This window comes from Rutilus rutilus, assembly GCF_951802725.1.
Source record: "Rutilus rutilus genome assembly, chromosome: 10".
In the NCBI taxonomy this organism is placed as follows: Eukaryota; Metazoa; Chordata; class Actinopteri; order Cypriniformes; family Leuciscidae; genus Rutilus; species Rutilus rutilus.
In genome coordinates, this window is record NC_140215.1 from 34,319,753 (window position 1) to 34,343,989 (window position 24,237).

The 24,237-nt window shown below is 40.2% G+C and overlaps 1 protein-coding gene across 2 annotated transcripts in view; it reads left to right on the top strand.

The window, feature by feature from the left end:
* Window positions 1-22,779, top strand: part of nfe2l2a (nfe2 like bZIP transcription factor 2a) — a 28,048-nt gene extending 5,269 nt beyond the window's left edge. Inside the window, exons 2-5 of one of the 2 annotated variants that reach the window (XM_084421096.1) lie at window positions 1,992-2,249; window positions 18,727-18,822; window positions 18,936-19,082; window positions 20,828-22,779. In XM_084421096.1, coding sequence (XP_084277222.1) covers window positions 1,992-2,249; window positions 18,727-18,822; window positions 18,936-19,082; window positions 20,828-22,051 — 1,725 coding nt within the window. In that variant the 3' untranslated portion in view covers window positions 22,052-22,779. The remainder of the gene's footprint in view (window positions 1-1,991; window positions 2,250-18,726; window positions 18,823-18,935; window positions 19,083-20,827) is intronic. The other variant, XM_084421095.1, reaches the window with a different exon arrangement.
* Window positions 22,780-24,237: the final 1,458 nt, after the last annotated feature.

A 24,237-nucleotide genomic window follows, 5' to 3' on the forward strand; every position in this document is an offset into this window, starting at 1 on the left:
TGTTGTTTCAGCTTCCGTTCACCATATTTAATGTGCGCTCATCAATATTTATATATGCAAATGAATGCCTAAATTAAATCTGTTCATCATATAAAGTGACCGTAATGTAAAGTAAAGACTTAAAGAGCTCAGCTCACTTCTGATATGGACATCTGTGGAATTTCAATGGATGGAAAAAGAGGATGAGAGAATATTACAAAATATTCCTATTTGTGTTTCGATTATGAAAAGTCTTACGGGTTCGAATTATGATAGAATTGTCCCTTTTAATGAATTTATTGGTTTATGGGACAAAAACAAAATTGCTGCAATTAAACAAACATACAATATTTATCCAAAATCTATTTTACTCTTCACTTGAAAACAGGAAATGTGCATTAAATATTGACAGGCCTGTCAGAAGGTTTTGGAAGGGTTACAGATGAATCTCCAAATGGCCATATATCAATATCTGGTTTCATCACCAGTGATGATGGTTGTGTGACGTCTAAGGATACGATTCTGATTCTGAAACCGTCCTGGACAAAGTATTTAAATCAAGTGCTTGTGTAAAAGTTGAATGTACTTAAGTATTAAAAGTAAAAAAAAAAAGTATTTATCGATGAACCATGTTTATTATTTATTGTACCCAGCAAGGTTAGTGGATGAAGATGTTAAATATGTTTTTAATCTGCAATTAAGATTAACATTAAAAATCAAACTGCAAAAAATCTAAAGATTTAACTTACTAAAACAATTGACTAAAATGCTGATATGTTTTGACATGTTTGATTTTATGCTTTGGAAGTTATCCAAACTAAAAAAACGTAGCCTAAGTAATAGTGTTGTTTGTGATACTAGTAGCCTATATCTTTTATTAATATTTAGAATTAGTTTTTATTTTTATTTATTTTATCATTTTAATTTTAGGCAATTTTGTTGTGTTTTTGTCATTTTCATCAGTTTTTAAATATAGTTTATATGTAGTTTTTATTTCTGTTTTAATATTTTAGTACATCAAGTTAAGCTAAATAAAGAAAATGAGAAATTATTTTAGTAATTTATTTCAAGTAATGAACGTTTTTTTTATGGTGATAGTTCTAGTTAACTATAATAACCCTGGTCCACATCTGCACATAATAGAAACATTAAAAGAAGGCAAGGACGCAGACGATATGTTTTGTTCTCTGTCCTTGAATGTGACAAACACCCTGATCTCTGTAGTTAAAACAACATGGCGGGTGGCGTCTCATTCTCGCTGCTGATTGGCCGAAGCCGCCGTCCACTCCTCCAGATCTGTGTGTAGTAGTGCACCTCTCTAGAAAGGGTTTCACCACAAAATAAAAAATTCCAGTTTGTGATGTGCAGTTAAAAAGAAGTGTGGTAACCAGAAGAGCTCCATAAATAGTTGCGTATACTGAAATGGTGTTTGATGTACTGTAAAACATGACCACAAATGTCTGAGTTAAAAAAAAAACTTTTACATGCTCACCATTTTTGTTTCTTTTTAAACACATTTTGCATTCACTAGTGATTTTAAAAGTCTTGCAGTGTGACAGATTCATTTTTTAAAGAAGAAATATCCCATGTAGTCTGTCAAATAATATAAGAATGCATAATAATGATAAAGCAATTACAAAAAATATATTTTTGGATTTATCACGTCACACAGAACACGTCAACTTCCCACATACAGACCATATGTGTTTATTTTTAGCTGTTTTTAGTTGAAGGTCAGAAATATGAATGATTTTTTTTTCCTTTTGACCTTTAAATCGGCCACTAACATTAATAGGAACACTATCCGAGTGTGTATAAATATGTAAGTGTGTGTGTGATTTGGTATTTCCCAGAGATGGGATGAAAAAGGAGAAGCAGCATGTATTATTCATCCTGTCTTTCTGGCATTGTGCGTGTGTGTATCTGAGGAGGGCCGGGCTCGACAGGCAGGGTGTGGTCAGGAGTGTGTGTGTGTGTGCTTCCTCTCATGCCGTCTCTCTTCTTCTCTGTAGGACATGGATCTGATAGATATCCTGTGGAGGCAGGACGTGGACCTGGGAGCGGGCAGGGAAGTGTTTGACTTCAGCTTCAGACAGAAGGAGGTGGAGCTGCGCCGGCAGCGTGAGCAGGAGGAGGAGAAGCGCCAGCAGCATCTGCAGGATCAGGAGAAAGCTCTGCTCGCTCAACTCCAGCTGGACGAGGAGACCGGAGAGTTCGTGCCTCGAAGCCTTCCGGCGCAAACCAACACGACGAACGGAGAAATCACACAGGTACGCCTGCACAAATCCATCCCATGAGACCTTTCATAAAAACACACACACACACACACAGGTGCTCAACAGGCCTCGCTCATGTTACTGGGTGCAGCTGCCTTGTTGCTTGGTAACTGCCACAATGGCATAATTACAGGAACTCGGGAGGTAAACGCAATTCTACGAAATGGAAACACGCAAACAATCCCAACACAACATGGAAAGGACACTAAACACCTACTTTTCCCTGAGGAGGTCAGGCACACAGATGCACTACGTGACTTAAATCTTGTACGAAGTGAGTTTTCCTTGCATAAAATTATGGAGCAAACCGCCTACTATTTTTCGGCTAAAGGCTCGTTCACACCAATACGATAGCTATAATATAGTTGTGGTGTGGACTTCACTATTCTCGATTATTAAAATGTTATAGGCTATATAGTGAATAGTGAAGTCCACACCACAACTATAACGATAATGGCACGTTGGAATCACTTTTAGAACGATTTTTGACAGCCAATCAGAATCCACCAGACATTAAAGAACTCAAGGTTGAAAAACAGTAAGAGTTTACAGATATAAAATGACTGTAATGCAGTAGCTCAGATCATTTGATGAGAAATGTTTGAGATCACACTGAATTCTAGGACTTTTGATAGCAGCGCAGATAGCAAGGTGACATTGAGACAATGTTGAGGTTTGGTGCAAACCATCCTTTTGGTTGAGATTGACATTTCAATGTTTAAAGTATGTTGGGTCAGCACACATTGGAGGTGACAGTGATATTGAACTGACACTAGGTGTTAGTTCAATATCAGTTAGTTCAGCTGGTTCGAGAGTATGCTTTTGAATCGCTCTCGCTGTACTTTACACCGACCGGTCTGAGCAGCGCCACTTAGAGTCAAACACACCTATTGATTTGTTGTTGTTGAGCACAAAGTCATGAAAGTGTATCTCTGTGGAAAGCTAGTGGTGTTCCTCAATCTGCGGGGCGTTTTCAAACTATGATGGGCATTTTCAACACTGTACCCGATTTGTTCTAATCCACTGGGGGTTTGGTTTAGGGGTTGGGCCTGCCGGTAAAGCGGATGAAGAACACCCATTGTAGTTTGGAAATGCCCACTGGTTTAGGGCACGTTTACACAACAACGATGTACTAAAAAACTAAGTTTTGTCTTTGCGTTTTTCGTATTCATGCTGTATTATTCATGCCAGTAGTTGGCGAGGTCATTTTTTAAAGATACCCATGTTTTCCCAAATGCGCGTTTTTTGTAGTTTACATGGAGATAATAACTGTATCATATTCAAAAACTTGCACTTTGAAGCTCGTTTTCATAGCATTTTCAGGCCCCCAAAATGCCATTGTTGTCGTGTAAGTGAACGGCCAAAACGCTCACGGTTTCTGTTTTCAGTTGAAAACAGTGTCGTGTAAACGGCCTCTATAAAACACCCATTTTTGGTTCTGCTTGTGCCCTTCTCAGTAGTCGAATTGATGCTTCTTTATTGAAGAGAAAACACAGGTGTGTCCTGTACAGAAGTATTGTTTGTTGAACCACCACCTGATATATTCACATGACTTCACTGGCACGATTTCAAACGTTTACTTTATTATTTCTCTATTCCTTTGTTTTGCATGCTTGGTTTTTGTGGTTGATTTTTATTGTTACTGGCTTTAGTAATGTTTATTAGGAAATGCCTGATTAAAGTTCCAACAACATTTAGCAGATTTTTTGAAGTGCCAGTGACACAAACATAAGAATGTCACACTTAACACGTGTCCCGTTTAGACCAGAAAACGGTATGTCAACAGCCTGAAATATCCAGCATAAACCAGCATGAAATTTGATGCTGGTCCAGGCTGGTTAGTGCTGGTTTAGCTAGTGGACCAGCATAGTCATGCTGTTCTCAAGCAAACCAGAGCTGGTGAAGCTGGTTCACCATTATTTATCAATGTCATCTGAAGTTTTGAAGAACAAAGTAAACATTCAAACTGGTGAAACATTTCAAAGGATTTTTCTACTGTTTAAAAGGATCTGTACACAAAAAAAAAAAAAAAAGCTTGTTTACATTACAAAACAAAAACATTTAGAGATAGGAAAACAAAGAAAAATGCCAAATAACAGCATAATCATGTCATTTGTTCAATAACAGGTTATGAGAGGAGCTCTTTCAATGGGACATTGAATAGCAACTTAATAATGAAAGTCTTTTTTAAAGACTTTTTTGGGGGAATTTGTGTCAAAATCCAGCTGTCAGTCAGTGAGTCCAAAAGCTGTACATAAAAGGTGTTATTGCAGTCAGGAGCATGAAATATTGTAGACAATAGTGATAGCATGCACTTTCATCAATTGCTGAAAGAAAATTAATTCGACCAAAGTAACGGGCCAAGAGCTCAACTAAAGGGAATACTGATCAGCATAATGACGACTTCAAACAGACTTCAACAACCTTTATACATGTACCATATGAAATAAATAAAAGCCAAACAGGTTTACAATAATTGAACATGCTGAAGATGTTTTTGGAGTTGTTTAAGCATCCTCTGGTGAGATTGATTTTATTTGCAATTAATTGAATCTAAGGCTGTGTGGCTGTTAGTCAGTTGTAGCTGTTGTGTTTCTGCTTGTCTCTTCTCTTTGTTTTGTTCTTGTTGTTCCTCTTATATTCAGTGATTCTGCTTGTTAACCGCAGGTGTCTAACGCTCAGTCATCACTTGTAGAGTGAATCTAGTTTATTTCACTAACTGCAACATTGCTTCAGTGTCACTTTTACTATAGATTGGGACCATATGGAAACTGAACAGATAGTTTAACAATGAGGATTTTTACTGTGTACCAATAAACAATCTGCAACATGTGTTTTTCTTTATTAAATTATTTCAATTAGTAGGATAATTATTTTGGTATTTTCTTTAACTATGAACACACACAAAAAAATGTGATGTGTAACATACATTAGTTTTGTTGTGGTCTTGCTGGGATCATACCAGCACTCAGAAGATAACATATGCTGGTCCACCAGCACACGCGCTTCCCAAGCTGGACCCAGCGTGCAAAACTAAAACAATCAATCAGCATCCCATACTGGGAACCAGCAAACCAGCATCTCATGTTGAGGACCAGTAAACCATCAACCACTCTCCCATGTTGAGGACCAGAAAACCAGCAAACAGCATCTCATGTTGAGGGCCAGCAAACCAGCAACCACTATCCCAAGTTTAGGACCAGAAAATCAGCAACCAGCATCTCATGTTGGGGACCAGAAAACCAGAAACCAGCATCCCATGTTGAGGACTAGGCAACCATCAACCAGCACCCCATGTTGGGGACCCGCAAACCAGAATCTCGTGTTGGGGACCAGAAAACCATCAACCAGCATCCCATGTTGGGGACCAGCAAACCAGCATCTCATGTTGGGGACCAGAAAACCATCAACCAGCATCCCATGGTCGGAACCAGGAAACCAGCAACCAGCATCCCATGCTGAGGACTAGACAACCATCAACCAGCATCTCATGTTGAGGACCAGCAAACCAGCAACCACTATCCCAAGTTTAGGACCAGAAAATCAGCAACCAGTATCTCAAGTTTAGGACCAGAAAACCAGAAACCAGCATCCCATGTTGAGGACTAGACAACCATCAACCAGCACCCCATGTTGGGGACCAGCAAACCAGAATCTCATGTTGGCGACCAGAAAACCATCAACCAGCTCCCCATGTTGGGGACCCGCAAACCAGAATCTCATGTTGGCGACCAGCAAACCATCAACCAGCTCCCCATGTTGGGAACCAGCAAACCAGCAAACAGCATCTCATGTTGGGGACCAGACAACCAGCATCCCATGGTGGGAACCAGCAAACCAGAACCCATATCTCATGCTGCGGACCAGCAAACCAGCATCTCATGTTGGGGACCAGCAAACCAGCATCTCATGCTGCGGACCAGCAAACCAGCAACCAGCATCTCATGTTGGGGACCAGCAAACCAGCAACCAGCATCTCATGTTGGGGACCAGCAAACCAGCAACCCATGCTCGTCCCAGCATGCAAAACATACCTCATGCTGGTGACCAGCAATGCTGGATTTTTCAGCAGGGAGAGTATAATGTCAATGCATAGTATTTGCATAGGCCACGGGAGAGAATTTATGAATGACAGTGAAGGTCACATGACCGTAACAAAATGGCGGATGAAGTACGTCCAGAATTCATTCATAACCCACACACATTCATACTACATGAAGAACAACCTTTTTTAATGGTGGAATGTAGTGCCTACCGATTTCTTCAGCAGCGCATGTCTGTCATCAGTGACTCTGCTTGCACAGCACCTTGCGTTCTTGCCTTTAGTAGGAGTGAGGCAGATGAGGACGGACAGTTAAACAAATGACAAGCACCGTCCTGATAATGCCGACATCGACAGCATAATCACCTGACCTCTGGCCCTCTCCTGCTCCCTGAATACTGCTTTATCAGGTAATCATTCATCTTCCTCAGTCTGTATTAAATGTGACGGATGTAACCGATCTCCATTTAGTTTTTAGCCTTTTCCCACTGAAATGCATTCACAAAAATCTACATCTTGTGTTTATGAGAAAATTGACTGACATGGCTATGTTGTGATATTTAAAGAGTTTAAGGTCTACATAAGCAGCTTTAAAGAAATTGTCTTTGGAAAAACCTAAACTCTTTTATTCTACAAGATAAACTTGGAATACTTGAATTCAATGCAGTTTCATGGAACATGAGCTGAGATATAGTTGAATAATCTTCCCATCCCTTCCTGAAGCTCAGAGGTGTTTATTCCTCTTCCTGCAAAGTTGAGCTCCAACACCCCAGCCTGGAAGTTATCAGTGATCCTAATGACCTTGATTAGCTGGTTCGGGTGTGTTTAATTAGGGCTGGAGATAAACTCCGCTGGAACGATTGGACGCCCCTGCCATAGCACTTCCATTTGTAGAAACCGCACTATTGAAGCATTAACAGATTTAAGATATATTAAATAAACAGAATGTACATTTCAGATGTATGACAACTGAACTGACTTCATGCTTTCTTTTTTCAGATTTCAGAGATCCCAGAGGAAAAGAGGCAGTAGTCTGATGTAAGCCAGATTTTTAAAACCTGAACCGTTGGACCACTTGTAGTTATAAATATAGCTGCAAGCAGCAATTACCGGGGCCAAGCAGAATAAGACGACAAGACATGCCGACATGTCTGAAAGTGTCAGACCAACTGCAACAATGAGCAATTAAAGACATTTAAAGAGGATTTTAGACGAAATGGCTGAAAAATCATAGAAACAGTAATTAAAAATATGATTTAATGGATTATCACTTTCGACAAATAGGTGGCGCAGTTACAAAACTGATGTGATGTGGTCAGAGTGAGGAGACAATGACACATACAAAGTTTGGTGTCAATATGTCAAGGCATTGCAGAGATAAAGCCTGAATAGTGCTATTAGCATCATGCCTCAAATTTGCTGCTGCGCTATACGAAAACGGTTTCGTCAATTGACACGAAATCCATAACTTTTAGTCGGCACAGTCTGGGGATGATACGATTCGATTTTGGTGAAAATCGGACAAACGGTGTGGGAGGAGTTCGAAAAAGTAGGTTTTGAATGAAAATAGCATTTTATCTCACAAAACTGTATTGAAGTCAATGGGAATTTCATGTTTTGTTCTATTATAGCGCCACCAAGAGGCTCAGTCCCACAATTTTTTTTACGTGTCCTCAGAGTGAGCCCATACATATGTGTGTCAGTTTTGGTGAAAATATCTCAATTTGCTTTAGAGTTATAAACATTTATATGAAAAAACACGTAAAATATGACTGACACATGACTTTGTTTGAATTTTACTACCCCTAAACATCAATATTTTCGCATTTGGGCATTGGCGTATAGCTATCGACCTATGTTTCCAAACTTCTGACGGTGGTTTCGTCTCGATCGGACAAGCGGTTTCGAAGATATAGCCTAATGTTTTTTAAGCGCTAAATCACAACGCTACACAAACCGTAAGGCGAAACCTAGCATGTTTGGTATCGTAGGACTCGGCAAGGTTTCAGGAGTCTAATTAGATGAGTCTCGTGAAAATAAGTCGACCGCACCCAAAGTTATAAGCATTTGAAAAAAAAAATTCCCCACTAGGTGGCGCTGTTTCGAAACTTCTCACACTCCTTCAGGACATCGTGCTGATGACCCATGCCAAGTTTCGTAACAATCCGTTCATGCGTTCATAAAATACAGCATTTTAGCACATAATTCAAAATGGCCGACAGTCAAAATGGCCGATATGGTAAAATTGGATATCAGTCGACTCGGCATGTCGCCCTGAATCTAACGAGACCAATTTTATGATTTTTGGACAAACTGTTCAGAAGTTATAAGCAAAAATAGCCATTTTTCATATCTCCGGACCAGTAGGTGGCGCTGCGCCGAAACGCAGCATGTAGCCTCAGGTCATGCTTGTGATGACATGTACCAAGTTTGGTCTGAATACGATAAACCGTTGCAGAGATACAGCCTTACGACTGTTTTTGCAGGCGCTACGTAAAATTTGTTTGTGCGTTTATTGAAAACGGTTTGACGAATCAATTTGAATTCCATAACTTTTGGTCAGCACTGCCTGAAGATGATCTGGTTCAATTTTCGTGCAAATCGGACAAACCGTCTAGGACGAGTTCGAAAAAGTAGGTTTTTCGAATGAATCAAAATGGCGGCCATATTTTTATTACAGAAAATGAAGTCATAGGATGCAATCGAATCGGCATGAGCTCAGGAATCAGAGGAAAAAATAATTTTGTTGATTGGCCTTACAGTTCAAAAGTTATTAGCAAAATAAAAGTGAAACTTTGGACAGGTGGTGGCGCTAGAGGGAATGACTTAGAAACACCAAAATTGGTGTATTTAATGTTGGGACTGTGCTCTATCAGAATGTCAAACCAAAACAACTTTCCCGCAATCGGTTCTATGGGCTGCCATAGACTCCAAGAGCGGAAGAAGAAGAAGAAGAAGAAGAAGAATAATAAATATAGCTGCAAGCAGCAATTATCGGGGCCAAGCGCAAGCAGATGACAGGATATGCCAACATGGCTGAAGGTGTCAGACCAACTGGAACAATGAGCAATTAAATACATTTAAAGAGGATTTTAGATGAAATGGCTGAAAAATCATATAAAAAGTCATTCAAAATATGATTTAATGGATTATCACTTTCGACCAATAGGTGGCGCAGTTACAAATGTGATGTGATGTGGTCAGAGTGAAGTGACAATGACACATACAAAGTTTGGTGTCAATATGTCAAGGCATTGCAGAGATAAAGCCTGAATAGTGCTTTTAGCATCATGCCTCAAGTTTGCTGCTACGCTATACGAAAACGGTTTCGTCTATAGACACGAAATCCATAACTTTTAGTCAGCACAGTCTGGAGATGATACGATTCGATTTTGGTGAAAATCGGACAAACGGTCTAGGAGGAGTTCGAAAAAGTAGGTTTTGACTGAAAATCAAGATGGCGGACAGGAAGCTAGGCCAAATAAGGAAAACTTGGTATCTATGTTCTCGGCTTGACCCAAGGAATCTATTAAGACCAGTGGCATTTCAGTAGTCAGATTTATTCAAAAGTTATTAGCCTTTATGGAAATGTTGTTATAACTTTTGACCACTAGGTGGCACTGTCTTGAAATATTTTGGGTACCTTCAGGGAATGGTGCTGATGGCACATTTTGAGTTTCGTAATATTACACCAATGCATTTGTTTAGTATAGCATTTTATTTCACAAAACTGTATTGAAGTCAATGGGAATTTCATGTTTTGTACTATTATAGCGCTACCAAGAGGCTGAGTCCCACCATTTTTTTTACATGTCCTCAGAGTGAGCTCGTACATATGTGTGTCGATTTTGGTGAAAATATCTCAATTCACTTCGGAGTTATAGACATTTATATGAAAAAACACGTAAAAAATGACTGACACATGACTTTGATTGGAATTTACTACCCCTAAACATCAATATTTTCGCATTTGGGCATTGGCGTATAGCTATCGACCTATGTTTCCAAACTTCTGAAGGTGGTTTCGTCTCGATCGGACTAGCGGTTTCGAAGATATAGCCAAATGTTTTTTAAGCGCTAAATCACAACGCTACACAAACCGTAAGGCGAAACCTAGCATGTTTGGTATCGTGGGACTCGGCAACGATTCAGGACTCTAATGAGATGAGTCTCGTGAAAATAAGTCGACCACACCCAAAGTTATAAGCATTTGGAAGCATTTGGGAAAAAAAATTCACCACTAGGTGGCACTGTTTCGAAACTTCTCAGGCTCCTTCAGGGCATCGTGCTGATGATCCATTCCGAGTTTTGTAACGATACGTTCACGCGTTCATAAAATACAGCATTTTAGCACATAATTCAAAATGGCCGACAGCCAAAATGGCTGATCGGGGAAAATTGGATATCAGTCGACTCAGCATGATGCCCTGAATCTAACGAGACCACTTTTATGATTTTTGGACAAACCATTCAGAAGTTATAAGCAAAAATAGCCATTTTTCATATCTCCGGACCAGTAGGTGGCACTGTGCCGAAACGCAGCATGTTGCCTCAGGTCATGCTTGTGATGAGATGTACCAAGTTTGGTCTTAATATGATAAAGTGTTGAGGAGATACTGGCTTGTGTCTGTTTTCGCAAGCGCTACGTAAAATTTGTTTGCGCGGTATTCGAGAACGGTTTGATGAATCAACACGAATTCCATAACTTTTTGTCGGCATGGTCTGAAGATGATCTGATTCAATTTTCGTGGAAATTGGAGCAACGGCCTAGGAGGAGTTTGAAAAAGTAGGTTTTTCGGAAAATTCAAAATGGCGGAAAAATTATTATGACGAAAAATGACGTCATAGGGTGCAATCGAATCGCCCTGAGCTCAGAAATCAGAGGAAAAAAGAATTTTGTTTCTAGCCCTTGTGGTTCAAAAGTTATTAGCATAAACATGAGTGAAACTTTGGACAGTTGGTGGCGCTAGAGGGAATGACTTAGACACACCAAAATTGGTGTATTTAATGTTGGGACTGTCCTCTATCAGAATGTCAAACCATTACAACTTTCCCGCGATCGGTTCTATGGGCTGCCATAGACTCCCAGTCGGAAGAAGGAATAATAATAATAATAATAAATATAGCTGCAAGCAGCAATTATCGGGGCCAAGCGCAAGCAGATGACAGGATATGCCAACATGGCTGAAGGTGTCAGACCATCTGCAACAATGAGCAATTAAATACATTTAAAGAGGATTTTAGGCGAAATGGCTGAAAAATCATATAAAAAGTCATTCAAAATATGATTTAATGGATTATCACTTTCGACCAATAGGTGGCGCAGTTACAAATGTGATGTGATGTGGTCAGAGTGAAGTGACAATGACACATACAAAGTTTGGTGTCAATATGTCAAGGCATTGCAGAGATAAAGCCTGAATAGTGCTTTTAGCATCATGCCTCATATTTGCTGCTACGCTATACGAAAACGGTTTCGTCTATAGACACGAAATCCATAACTTTTAGTCAGCACAGTCTGGAGATGATACGATTCGATTTTGGTGAAAATCGGACAAACGGTCTAGGAGGAGTTCGAAAAAGTAGGTTTTGAATGAAAATCAAGATGGCGGACAGGAAGTTTGGCCAAATAAGGAAAACTTGGTATCTATGTTCTCGGCTTGACCCAAGGAATCTATTAAGACCAGTGGCATTTCAGTAGTCAGATTTATTCAAAAGTTATTAGCCTTTATGGAAATGTTGTTATAACTTTTGACCACTAGGTGGCACTGTCTTGAAATATTTTGGGTACCTTCAGGGAATGGTGCTGATGGCACATTTTGAGTTTCGTAATATTACACCAATGCATTTGTTTAGTATAGCATTTTATTTCACAAAACTGTATTGAAGTCAATGGGAATTTCATGTTTTGTTCTATTATAGCGCTACCAAGAGGCTGAGTCCCACCATTTTTTTTTACATGTCCTCAGAGTGAGCTCGTACATATGTGTGTCGATTTTGGTGAAAATATCTCAATTCGCTTCGGAGTTATAGACATTTATATGAAAAAACACGTAAAAAATGACTGACACATGACTTTGATTGGAATTTACTACCCCTAAACATCAATATTTTCGCATTTGGGCATTGGCGTATAGCTATCGACCTATGTTTCCAAACTTCTGAAGGTGGTTTCGTCTCGATCGGACTAGCGGTTTCGAAGATATAGCCAAATGTTTTTTAAGCGCTAAATCACAACGCTACACAAACCGTAAGGCAAAACCTAGCATGTTTGGTATCGTGGGACTCAGCAACGATTCAGGACTCTAATGAGATGAGTCTCGTGAAAATAAGTCGACCACACCCAAAGTTATAAGCATTTGGAAGCATTTGGGAAAAAAAATTCACCACTAGGTGGCACTGTTTCGAAACTTCTCAGGCTCCTTCAGGGCATCGTGCTGATGATCCATTCCGAGTTTTGTAACGATACGTTCACGCGTTCATAAAATACAGCATTTTAGCACATAATTCAAAATGGCCGACAGCCAAAATGGCTGATCGGGGAAAATTGGATATCAGTCGACTCAGCATGATGCCCTGAATCTAACGAGACCACTTTTATGATTTTTGGACAAACCATTCAGAAGTTATAAGCAAAAATAGCCATTTTTCATATCTCCGGACCAGTAGGTGGCACTGTGCCGAAACGCAGCATGTTGCCTCAGGTCATGCTTGTGATGAGATGTACCAAGTTTGGTCTTAATATGATAAAGTGTTGAGGAGATACTGGCTTGTGTCTGTTTTCGCAAGCGCTACGTAAAATTTGTTTGCGCGGTATTCGAGAACGGTTTGATGAATCAACACGAATTCCATAACTTTTTGTCGGCATGGTCTGAAGATGATCTGATTCAATTTTCGTGGAAATTGGAGCAACGGCCTAGGAGGAGTTTGAAAAAGTAGGTTTTTCGGAAAATTCAAAATGGCGGAAAAATTATTATGACGAAAAATGACGTCATAGGGTGCAATCGAATCGCCCTGAGCTCAGAAATCAGAGGAAAAAAGAATTTTGTTTCTAGCCCTTGTGGTTCAAAAGTTATTAGCAGAAACATGAGTGAAACTTTGGACAGTTGGTGGCGCTAGAGGGAATGACTTAGACACACCAAAATTGGTGTATTTAATGTTGGGACTGTCCTCTATGAGAATGTCAAACCATTACAACTTTCCCGCGATCAGTTCTATGGGCTGCCATAGACTCCCAGTCGGAAGAAGGAAGAATAATAATAATAAATATAGCTGCAAGCAGCAATTATCGGGGCCAAGCGCAAGCAGATGACAGGATATGCCAACATGGCTGAAGGTGTCAGACCAACTGCAACAATGAGCAATTAAAGACATTTAGAGAGGATTTTAGGCGAAATGGCTGAAAAATCATATAAAAAGTAATTCAGAATATGATTTAATGGATTATCACTTTCGACCAATAGGTGGAGCAGTTACAAAACTGATGTGATGTGGTCAGAGTGAAGTGACAATGACACATTCAAATTTTGGTGTCAATATTTCAACGGATTGCAGAGATAACGCCTGAATAGTGCTTTTGGCATCATGCCTCAACTTTGCTGCTGCGCTATACGAAAACGGTTTCGTCAATCGACACGAAATCCATAACTTTTAGTTGGCACCGTCTGGAGATGATACGATTTGATTTTGGTGAAAATCGGACAAACGGTCTAGGAGGAGTTCGAAAAAGTAGGTTTTGAATGAAAATCAAGATGGCGGACAGGAAGTTTGGCCAAATAAGGAAAACTTGGTATCTATGTTCTCGGCTTGACCCAGGGAATCTATTAAGACCAGTGGCATTTCAATAGCCTAATGTATTCAAAAGTTATTAGCCTTTTTGTAAATTTTGTTATAACTTTTGACCACTAGGTGGCGCTGTCTCGAAATATTTTGGGTACCTTTAGGGGATGGAGCTGATGGCACATTCTGAGTTTCGTAATTTTACACCAATGTATTTGTTTAGTATAGCATTTTATTTCACAAAACTGTATTGAAGTCAATGGGAATTTCATGTTTTGTTCTGTTATAGCGCCACCAAGAGGCTCAGTCACACCATTTTTTTTATGTGTCCTCAGAGTGAGCCCATACATATGTGTGTCAATTTTGGTGAAGATATCTCAATTCGCTTCGGAGTTATAGACATTTATATGAAAAAACACGTAAAAAATGACTGACACATGACTTTGATTGGAATTTACTACCCCTAAACATCAATATTTTTGCATTTGGGCATTGGCGTATAGCTATCGACCTATGTTTCCAAACTTCTGACGGTGGTTTCGTCTCGATCGGACTAGCGGTTTCGAAGATATAGCCAAATGTTTTTTAAGCGCTAAATCACAACGCTACACAAACCGTAAGGCGAAACCTAGCATGTTTGGTATCGTGGGACTCGGCAACGATTCAGGACTCTAATGAGATGAGTCTCGTGAAAATAAGTTGACCACACCCAAAGTTATAAGCATTTGGAAGCATTTGGGGAAAAAAATTCACCACTAGATGGCACTGTTTCGAAACTTCTCAGGCTCCTTCAGGACATCATGCTGATGACCCATACCGAGTTTCGTAACGATAGGTTCATGCATTCCTAAAATACAGCATTTTAGCACATAATTCAAAATGGCCGACAGCCAAAATGGCTGATCTGGGAAAATTGGATATCAGTCGACTCAGCATGATGCCCTGAATCTAACAAGACCACTTTTATGATTTTTGGACAAACCATTCAGAAGTTATAAGCAAAAACAGCCATTTTTCATATCTCCGGACCAGTAGGTGGCACTGCGCCGAAACGCAGCATGTAGGCTCAGGTCATGCTTGTGATGATATGTGTTTAGTTTGGTCTGAATACGATAAAGTGTTGCGGAGATACAGGCTTGTGTCTGTTTTCGGAAGCGCTACATAAAATTTGTTTGCGCGGTATTCGAGAACGGTTTGACAAATCAACACGAATTGCATAACTTTTTGTCGGCATGGTCTGAAGATGATCTGATTCAATTTTCGTGGAAATTGGAGCAACGGCCTAGGAGGAGTTCGAAAAAGTAGGTTTTTTGAAAAATTCAAAATGGCGGAAAAATTATAATGACGGAAAATGACGTCATATGGTGCAATCGAATCGTCATGAGCTCAGGAATTAGAGGAAAAAAGAATTTTGTTTCTAGCCCTTGTGGTTCAAAAGTTATTAGCATAAACATGACTGCAACTTTGGACAGGTGGTGGCGCTAGAGGGAATGACTTAGACACACCAAAATTGGTGTATTTAATGTTGGGACTATCCTCTATCAGAATGTCAAACCATTACAACTTTCCCGCGATCGGTTCTATGGGCTGCCATAGACTCCCAGTCGGAAGAAGGAAGAATAATAATAATAAATATAGCTGCAAGCAGCAATTATCGGGGCCAAGCGCAAGCAGATGACAGGATATGCCAACATGGCTGAAGATGTCAGACCAACTGCAACAATGAGCAATTAAATACATTTAAAGAAGATTTTAGGCGAAATGGCTGAAAAATCATATAAAAAGTAATTCAAAATATGATTTAATGGATTATCACTTTTGACCAATAGGTGGCGCAGTCACAAAACTGATGTGATGTGGTCAGAGTGAAGTGACAATGACACATACAAAGTTTGGTGTCAATATGTCAAGCCATTGCAGAGATAAAGCCTGAATAGTGCTTTTAGCATCATGCTTCAAATTTGCTGCTACGCTATACGAAAACGGTTTCGTCTATAGACACGAAATCCATAACTTTTAGTCAGCACACTCTGGAGATGATACGATTCGATTTTGGTGAAAATCGGACAAACGGTCTAGGAGGAGTTCGAAAAAGTAGGTTTTGACTGAAAATCAAGATGGCGGACAGGAAGCTAGGCCAAATAAGGAAACCTTGGTATCTATGTTCTCGGCTTGACCCAAGGAATCTATTAAGACCTGTTGCATTACAATAGGCCAATTTATTCAAAAGTTATTAGCAGTTTTGTAAATTTTCTTACAACTTTTGACCACTAGGTGGCACTGTCTCAAAATATTTTGGGTACCTTCAGGGGATGGTGCTGATGGCACATTTTGAGTTTCGAAATATTAAACTAATGCATTCGTTTAGTATAGCATTTTATTTCACAAAACTGTATTGAAGTCAATGGGGATTTCATGTTTTGTTCTATTATAGCGCCACCAAGAGGCTGAGTTCCACCATTTTTTTTTACATTTCCTCAGAGTGAGCCCATACATATGTGTGTCGATTTTGGTGAAGATATCTCAATTCGCTTCAGAGTTATAGACATTTATATGAAAAAACACGTAAAAAATGACTGACACATGACTTTGATTGGATTTTACTACCCTTTACTATCAATATTTTTGCATTTGGGCATTGGCGTATAGCTATCGACCTATGTTTCCAAACTTCTGACGGTGGTTTCGTCTCGATCGGACTAGCGGTTTCGAAGATATAGCCAAATGTTTTTTAAGCGCTAAATCACAACGCTACACAAACCGTAAGGCGAAACCTAGCATGTTTGGTATCGTGGAACTTGGCAACGATTCAGGACTCTAATGAGATGAGTCTCGTGAAAATAAGTCGACCACACCCAAAGTTATAAACATTTGGAAGCATTTGGGGAAAAAAATTCACCACTACGTGGCACTGTTTCGAAACTTCTCAGGCTCCTTCAGGGCAGCGTGCTGATGATCCATTCCGAGTTTTGTAACGATACGTTCACGCGTTCATAAAATACAGCATTTTAGCACATAATTCAAAATGGCCGACAGCCAAAATGGCTGATCTGGGAAAATTGGATATCAGTCGACTCGGCATGTTGCCCTGAATCTAACGAGACTGATTTTATGATTTTTGGACAAACCATTCAGAAGTTATAAGCAAAAACATCCATTTGTCATATCTCCGGACCAGTAGGTGGCGCTGCGCCGAAACGCAGCATGTAGCCTCAGGTCATGCTTGTGATGACATGTACCAAGATTGGTCTGAATCTGATAAAGCGTTGCGGAGATACAGCCTTATGTCTGTTTTCGCAAGCTCTACGTAAAATTTCTTCGTGGGTTTATCGAAAACGGTTAAGAGAATCAACTTGAATTCCATAACTTTTTGTCGGCATGGTCTGGAGATGATCTGGTTCAAATTTCGTGAAAATCGGAGTAACGGCCTAGGAGGAGTTCGAAAAAGTAGGTTTTTCGGAAAATTCAAAATGGCGGAAAAATTTTCATGACGGAAAATGACGTCATAGGGTGCAATCGAATCGGCTTGAGCTAGGGAATCAGAGAAAAAAATAATTTTGTTTCTAGCCCATGTGGTTCAAAAGTTATTAGCATAAACATGAGTGCAACTTTGGACAGTTGGTGGCGCTAGAGGTAATGACTTGGAGACTCCAAATTTGCTATGCTGATAGGTCAGACCCTCCTCTATCATTGTGCCAAATTTCATAACTTTCCCGCAAGCGGTTCTATGGGCTGCCATAGACTCCCAGTCGGAAAAATGAAGAATAATAATAATAAGAACGGGAACAGATACAATAGGTGCCTACGCACCTTCGGTGCTTGGCCCCTAATAATAATAATAAGAACGGGAACAAAAACAATAGGTGCCTCCGCACCTTCGGTGCTTGGCCCCTAATAATAATAAGAACGGGAACGAAAACAATAGGTGCCTCCGCACCTTCGGTGCTTGGCCCCTAATAATAAGAACGGGAACGAAAACAATAGGTGCCTCCGCACCTTCGGTGCTTGGCCCCTAATGACATCAGACTTCTGAAACTAATGATATGTTTAAAGGTTGTAATGATTGTCATTTTTGTCCCACTTTTACTTTAAGAATGATCTTTTGTATATTTTTGTCATTGATTGTGTTAAACTATTAAATAAAAGAAAAGTGACTCAACTGCTGGACAGGTGTCATTTTTATTCAAGTCCCCACCCCTCATGTACCACTAAAGTGTAGTTGAAATATTGTTTCAGCATTAACTCTGGGTACATTGTTTTATGTTAACATTACATTTCAGTTTTATTTTCAGTGTTTCAACAAAAGTGATTCTGAATCCAACAACAACATTACCAATGATAAAGCAAGATAAACAGGAAATAACATGTTGCAGGCATCCCATTCAATTAAAAGGAAAATTAGAATGAAAGTAAAAACATTAATAAAACCTTTCATTAATGCATCCAGAGCACTCAAAATTAAATTTACAGAAAAAATAATACAAATCCAGCGCACACCCACATCTACACAATCCACTTTACCAGTAACCAGAGATAATGGATGTTTTGTTAATAATTGTAACTCGAGGTTTGTTTAAAAACGCATTTACTTGTATGTGTCCTGCGGTGTGTGTGTAAATGCAATGGTTTCATTTGACTGTGTTCCTGCAGAATGGGGCTTTCGCAGAACACGAAGGTGATGCCCTGTCATTCGATGAGTGCATGCAGCTTCTGGCTGAGACTTTTCCGCTAGATGAGCCAGCTGAGGTAATTAGGGGATATATATAACACCTCACACCTCTTGGCAACACAACACCTATACATGTCACTGCACTTCAGTCTAATTGTCTCTCTCTCTCTCTTCTCTGTTGTCTTTGCAGCCAGCTCCACCTTGCCTGGATGTCTCCGTTCCACCTTCCACAGATCTCATGATGCCTGCAAACATCCCAGCCTTTACCCAGAATCCTTTGCTGCCAGGCTCTCTGGATCAAGCCTGGATGGAGTTGCTCTCACTCCCAGAGTTGCAGGTATGAACCCTAAACCAGACCTCACTAACACCCTGGAACAACCGTTTGTCCAGGGAACAAAATGAAAATAGTTTTTACATTGCAATTTAAAGCATATACTCTTATGTTCCAGTTTCAAATAAAGGTACCAGCCAAAAAGGCGAGGTATATTAATATGTCCAAGCAAATTTATACTTGCATTTGGTGTTTGGCTAGTGTTAGTGTTAAACACTTTATAACATCTTATATAAAAACCTTAATGTGCAATCTTAATGGGATGATTCACCTCATTATTTACTCACCCTCATGTCATTCTAAACCCAGAAGATGTTGGTTCATCTTCAAAGTGCAAATAAAGATATTTTTAATGAAACCTGAGATCTGTCCCTCCATTGAAAGTCCATTCCTTATAGGAACGAAATGAGGGCGAGTTGATGACAGATTTTTCATGTCTGGGTGAACTATCCCTTCAACATAATTTTCAGAGAGAGAGAGGGTGTGAGATACTTTGTGGTATAATCTGGTTTATACCACCTGTGGTTTAGAAAGGTGCAATTAAACCCTGTCGCTGAGCAACACCCAGATAACCCTCTCTGAGCTCATGCTGTGCTTTGACAGGCAGCTTGGGATATATACTTCATAAAGGTTTAAAGTAGGGCTGCCCTCGACTAAAGATTTTTATAATCGACTTAACAAGCCATAAATCATAATAATGCGCCTATATAAAATAGCCTAATCAGCACTCAAATGCACACATAAAGCTTGCCACAGCGCACCACCAAACGTAATGATTATGAATGTGTCGTGAAAAAAACAGGAGGAGACTGTCTAAACATTTTAATCATTTATTGGTAATGTTTTCTGTGTCAGTGTGAACCCATCAAGTCAACAATGCTGACTCGTCATCTCTGCAGTAGTGGACGCGCATATATGCAACATTTCATACGGATTTCATAATATGTTCATTTAAAAGTAGACATTTCAAGCTTTCTATAGACATATTTCTCATGTCTGTGAGGCAAGTATACGCTGAGTTTCGGTTCATTTATGTGATCGCTCAAGTTCATTGAATAACATAATGGACAGAAAGCACCATTATTTTACAAAAGCACAACGTTTTGTTATTGTGAGTAAAAAATAAATAAAAGTAGACCCTTTACAGTTTGCATTACTCGAATCTGTATGACCAAAAATGCCGGAGTTAAATGCAAGTGATCGCGCCGGCGCCTGTATGTCATGCAGTAAGCGGCTCTCCACACAAACACTTATGCGCCTAATAGTAGCGCACATTTATCTAGGTTAGCATTAGAGCGTGCAGACTTGTAGAGTTGCTACTACTTACATGTTTCAAGTGATCTGCCTTATTTGAGGTCGAAGAATGATAGGCGAATGTTTGGATTTCAGTCTGTACAGTCTGCGTGAATTTTTTTTTATGTTATTTTTTCTGCGACTAACCGACTAATAAAACCTTAGTCGACTAACAGTTAGTCGACTATTAGGAGGCAGCCCTAGTTTAAAGTTAGGGTCCTTTCATATGACTATCACGTCGACATTCCCCAATGCACTGAATTCTACAGAGTGAAGCATCAAGCTACAACGTTACCTAGCAGATCAAGCGTAGAAACACTCAAGTTTAAGCAACTGTAACTGCCAATTTCCCAGACAATACGCAAGTGTAACAATGCTTTGTTCCCAACTCCCATTTGTCTTATACGAGTCTTCACATTGGATTACGGTGTTGATATGCTTCTCTTTTGTATTTTTAGCAGTGTCTCAACATGCAGATGCAGGACACATTAAATATGGATGGATTTGTAAAACTTTCCGGAGAAGCACAGAACCCAAGCTACAGCCAATATCTGCCCGGGATGGACCATCTCTCGTCCGCCCAGACCGAGGTGTGTCCTCCTGAATACATCAACACCTATGATGGATCCTTCAGCAACATGGTGTCGCCCAACCTCAGCCAGATGAGTCTGAACGTCCCGGATGTGGCAGCCGAGTTCGGGCCTGAAGAGTTCAACGAGCTGTTTTATCCTGAGATGGAGGCAAAAGTGAACAGCGTCCCTCTCACATGCGACGGAGGACATATGGTCAACCAACTGGCCGAGATGGCCAACGATCCTCCTGTAAACCCCATGGATCTGCAAAGCTTTTCACCAGGAAACTTCAGCTCAGGAAAACCAGAACCAATGGTGGAATTCGCAGATTCTGATTCTGGCTTGTCGCTGGACTCCAGTCCTCACACGAGCTCCCCGGGGAAGTCCTTAAACGGAGATGAATCCTTCGGTTTTAGTGATTCCGACTCTGAAGAGATGGACGGTAGTCCGGGAAGCATGGAGTCCGATTACACCGAGATATTCCCGCTGGTTTACCTTACTGACGAAGCTCAGGCGTCTCTCTCAGAGAAATCCTCCGCAGAGCAGCAGGAGATGAAAGCAAAGAACCCAAAGACGGAGCCGGTGGAGGCCAGTGGCTTTTCCAAACCCCCCTTCACCAAAGACAAGCAGAAGAAGCGCTCCGAGGCCCGGCTCTCCCGTGATGAGCAGAGAGCAAAAGCCTTGCAGATCCCGTTGACCGTGGACATGATCATCAATCTGCCTGTGGATGACTTCAACGAGATGATGGCCAAGCACCAGCTCAACGAGGCCCAACTCGCCCTCATCCGAGACATCCGGCGCCGGGGCAAGAACAAGGTCGCCGCGCAAAACTGCCGCAAGCGGAAGATGGAGAACATCGTGGGCCTGGAGTACGAGCTGGACTCGCTGAAGGAGGAGAAGGAGCGGTTGAAGAAGGAGAAGAGCGAGCGTAGCACCAGTCTGAGAGAGATGAAACAGGAGCTGAGTACCCTGTACCAAGAGGTCTTCGGTATGCTTCGAGACGAGCAGGGCAAGCCTTTCTCACCCAACGAATACTCCCTTCAGCACACCGCGGACGGCACCGTTTTCCTCGTTCCTCGCCTTAAAAAGACTCTCGTTAAGAACAACTAGCTGTTTTTCTTCTTTTCTCTCCTTCCACACTTGCTTCTGTTTTTTGGTACTGCTTTTCTCTTGCTAACACTGTGTCCTGACCAGACATGACGCAATAAAGCAGAAAAGGCTCTTCCACGTCAGTGTGTTTGTGCTAACCAGCCACAGGACAGTTTGTCATTCAATTGGCTTTAATTTGTGCAGCATTGAGGTGGGTAGCTCCGCCCACGATGGAATCTCATTGGTCCACAAATGTGCTGCACATTAAACATCAACCACGTTCTGGTTTTTGGTGCAGTTTAGTCGCATCTAGTGACGAGAACGCCGTCACCTCCAGAAACGTATCGCACAACTGGTTAGGACACGGTGTAAGTTTTACGCAAAGGAAACAACTAAATAGGAGCGTATTTTGCTTATACATCAACTGTTGAAATGGCAGAACTATTATATACGTTTTGCGTATTCTACTTTCCTAATATTCTTAATCTCTGTTGGATTTTATACTTCTTTATATTTTCTCTGAGATTCTTTTACCTATATGGTTTGTAAATACATTTATACTTTATTTGCTATTGAGATAGGAACAAATGTATTGTACATAAATAGATCTTGTTTTAGTATGCTAAAAATGGTTATGATCATTTTAAGTCTGCACTTATGTCAGTTTTTATATCTTAATTTACTATTCTATTGCTATTTTATCTCTTGACTTTATGGCTTTATATTAAATAAATATTTAAACCAGTAAAGTCCAATGTGGTCTTGAATGGAAGTTCGTGTGTGATGACACAGTTGGTTTGATGACGGCCAACAAATGGAGCGAAAGAGGAAGTGGATATTAACAATCAGGAACAAGGAAGCAGAGTCAAAATCGATTAAGTCATCACATATAAAGTATCAAAAGAGGTGACCTATATATTTTAAAGAACGATGTGTACTACAAAAGTAATACTGTTCACTGTAAATTAAGACAGAAAACTATTTGTATCATAATGATGTAAAGGGGAAGAGTGAAAAATGGCTTTTGTTTGCAGATATTTTATCAGATGCAGTGACATTAGTCCAGTTTAAGTGTAGCTCAAGAGTCCAAATACTTTGAGGCCGCTGTATATTATCCGCCATTAAATCATAATCCATCAGGAGAAGATTGTTAGTTTTCTTTCCCATTTGGCTCACCACCAACAATGTAAAACACTACATGCTTACAACATCTACCACGATTCTTGAGATTTAACAAAGCCATAAGCCTTTGAGGGTGAAAAGGCCATTTTTGTCCATTTCCCCTCAACCAAACAGCCCCAATCTCCCAGTGTTATGCAACAGATCGGGACTGTCTGGCAGCGTCCCATGATAGACATGCCTTCATTAAAGCCACGCTGGACAAAGTGCACCAGTAAAGAGCAGTTGTTTGCACCGCCAGGCACTTTCGCCTACACACACCACCTTTGAACACACCAAGCCCTCTCTTTCACACTACAGTGATTCTACATTGTCCGCAAGTCACGCAACACAAACAGGGTCAACCTGTTCAAAGATCCGTATTTACACGTCACAATATAGGATCTTTTCACTATCTACCGCTTAATGCGTGATAAAAAAAGGTTATAAATCTTCCATTGATTGCTTTTGTTCTTATGACAGCATTAAACTAGCATCTTATTAACAGACCCATCCTAGAGCCCACGGGTTATATGGAACAGTACATGATCGATTTCTCAAATCTGGTTGCTTATTAAATGTTACAATTCTTCAGTTTAAAGAGTGCGAGCATGTGACTTTTCTAGGGCAACTGTATCTTAAACATTTACCCATGGTCGTGACCTTAATTCAGGGTCAGGGGAACAAAGTCCCCATGACAGGTTTTGGAGACAGATAAGCATTGTGTGAGAAGGCACTGCAGTGCTCAACACAAAAACAACACAGAAAATTAAACATTCTCAGGGCGTTTCAAATGTTTTTATTAAACAGTCGACATTTGGCAATGCAATCACATGTATTCATTACGACATTATGAGTGATGTTTTAAGACTATAAAACTTCTTAGGAAAATATTGTGTGAATATATATATATATACATAAATATGGATTCACCCTGGATTACAAAACATCCCTCACACACACACACACAAAAATACAGTATACTGTCATGTTATAAACATCCAGTGCATATTAATATTAACTGGCAAAATACTACAAAAATGTTCACA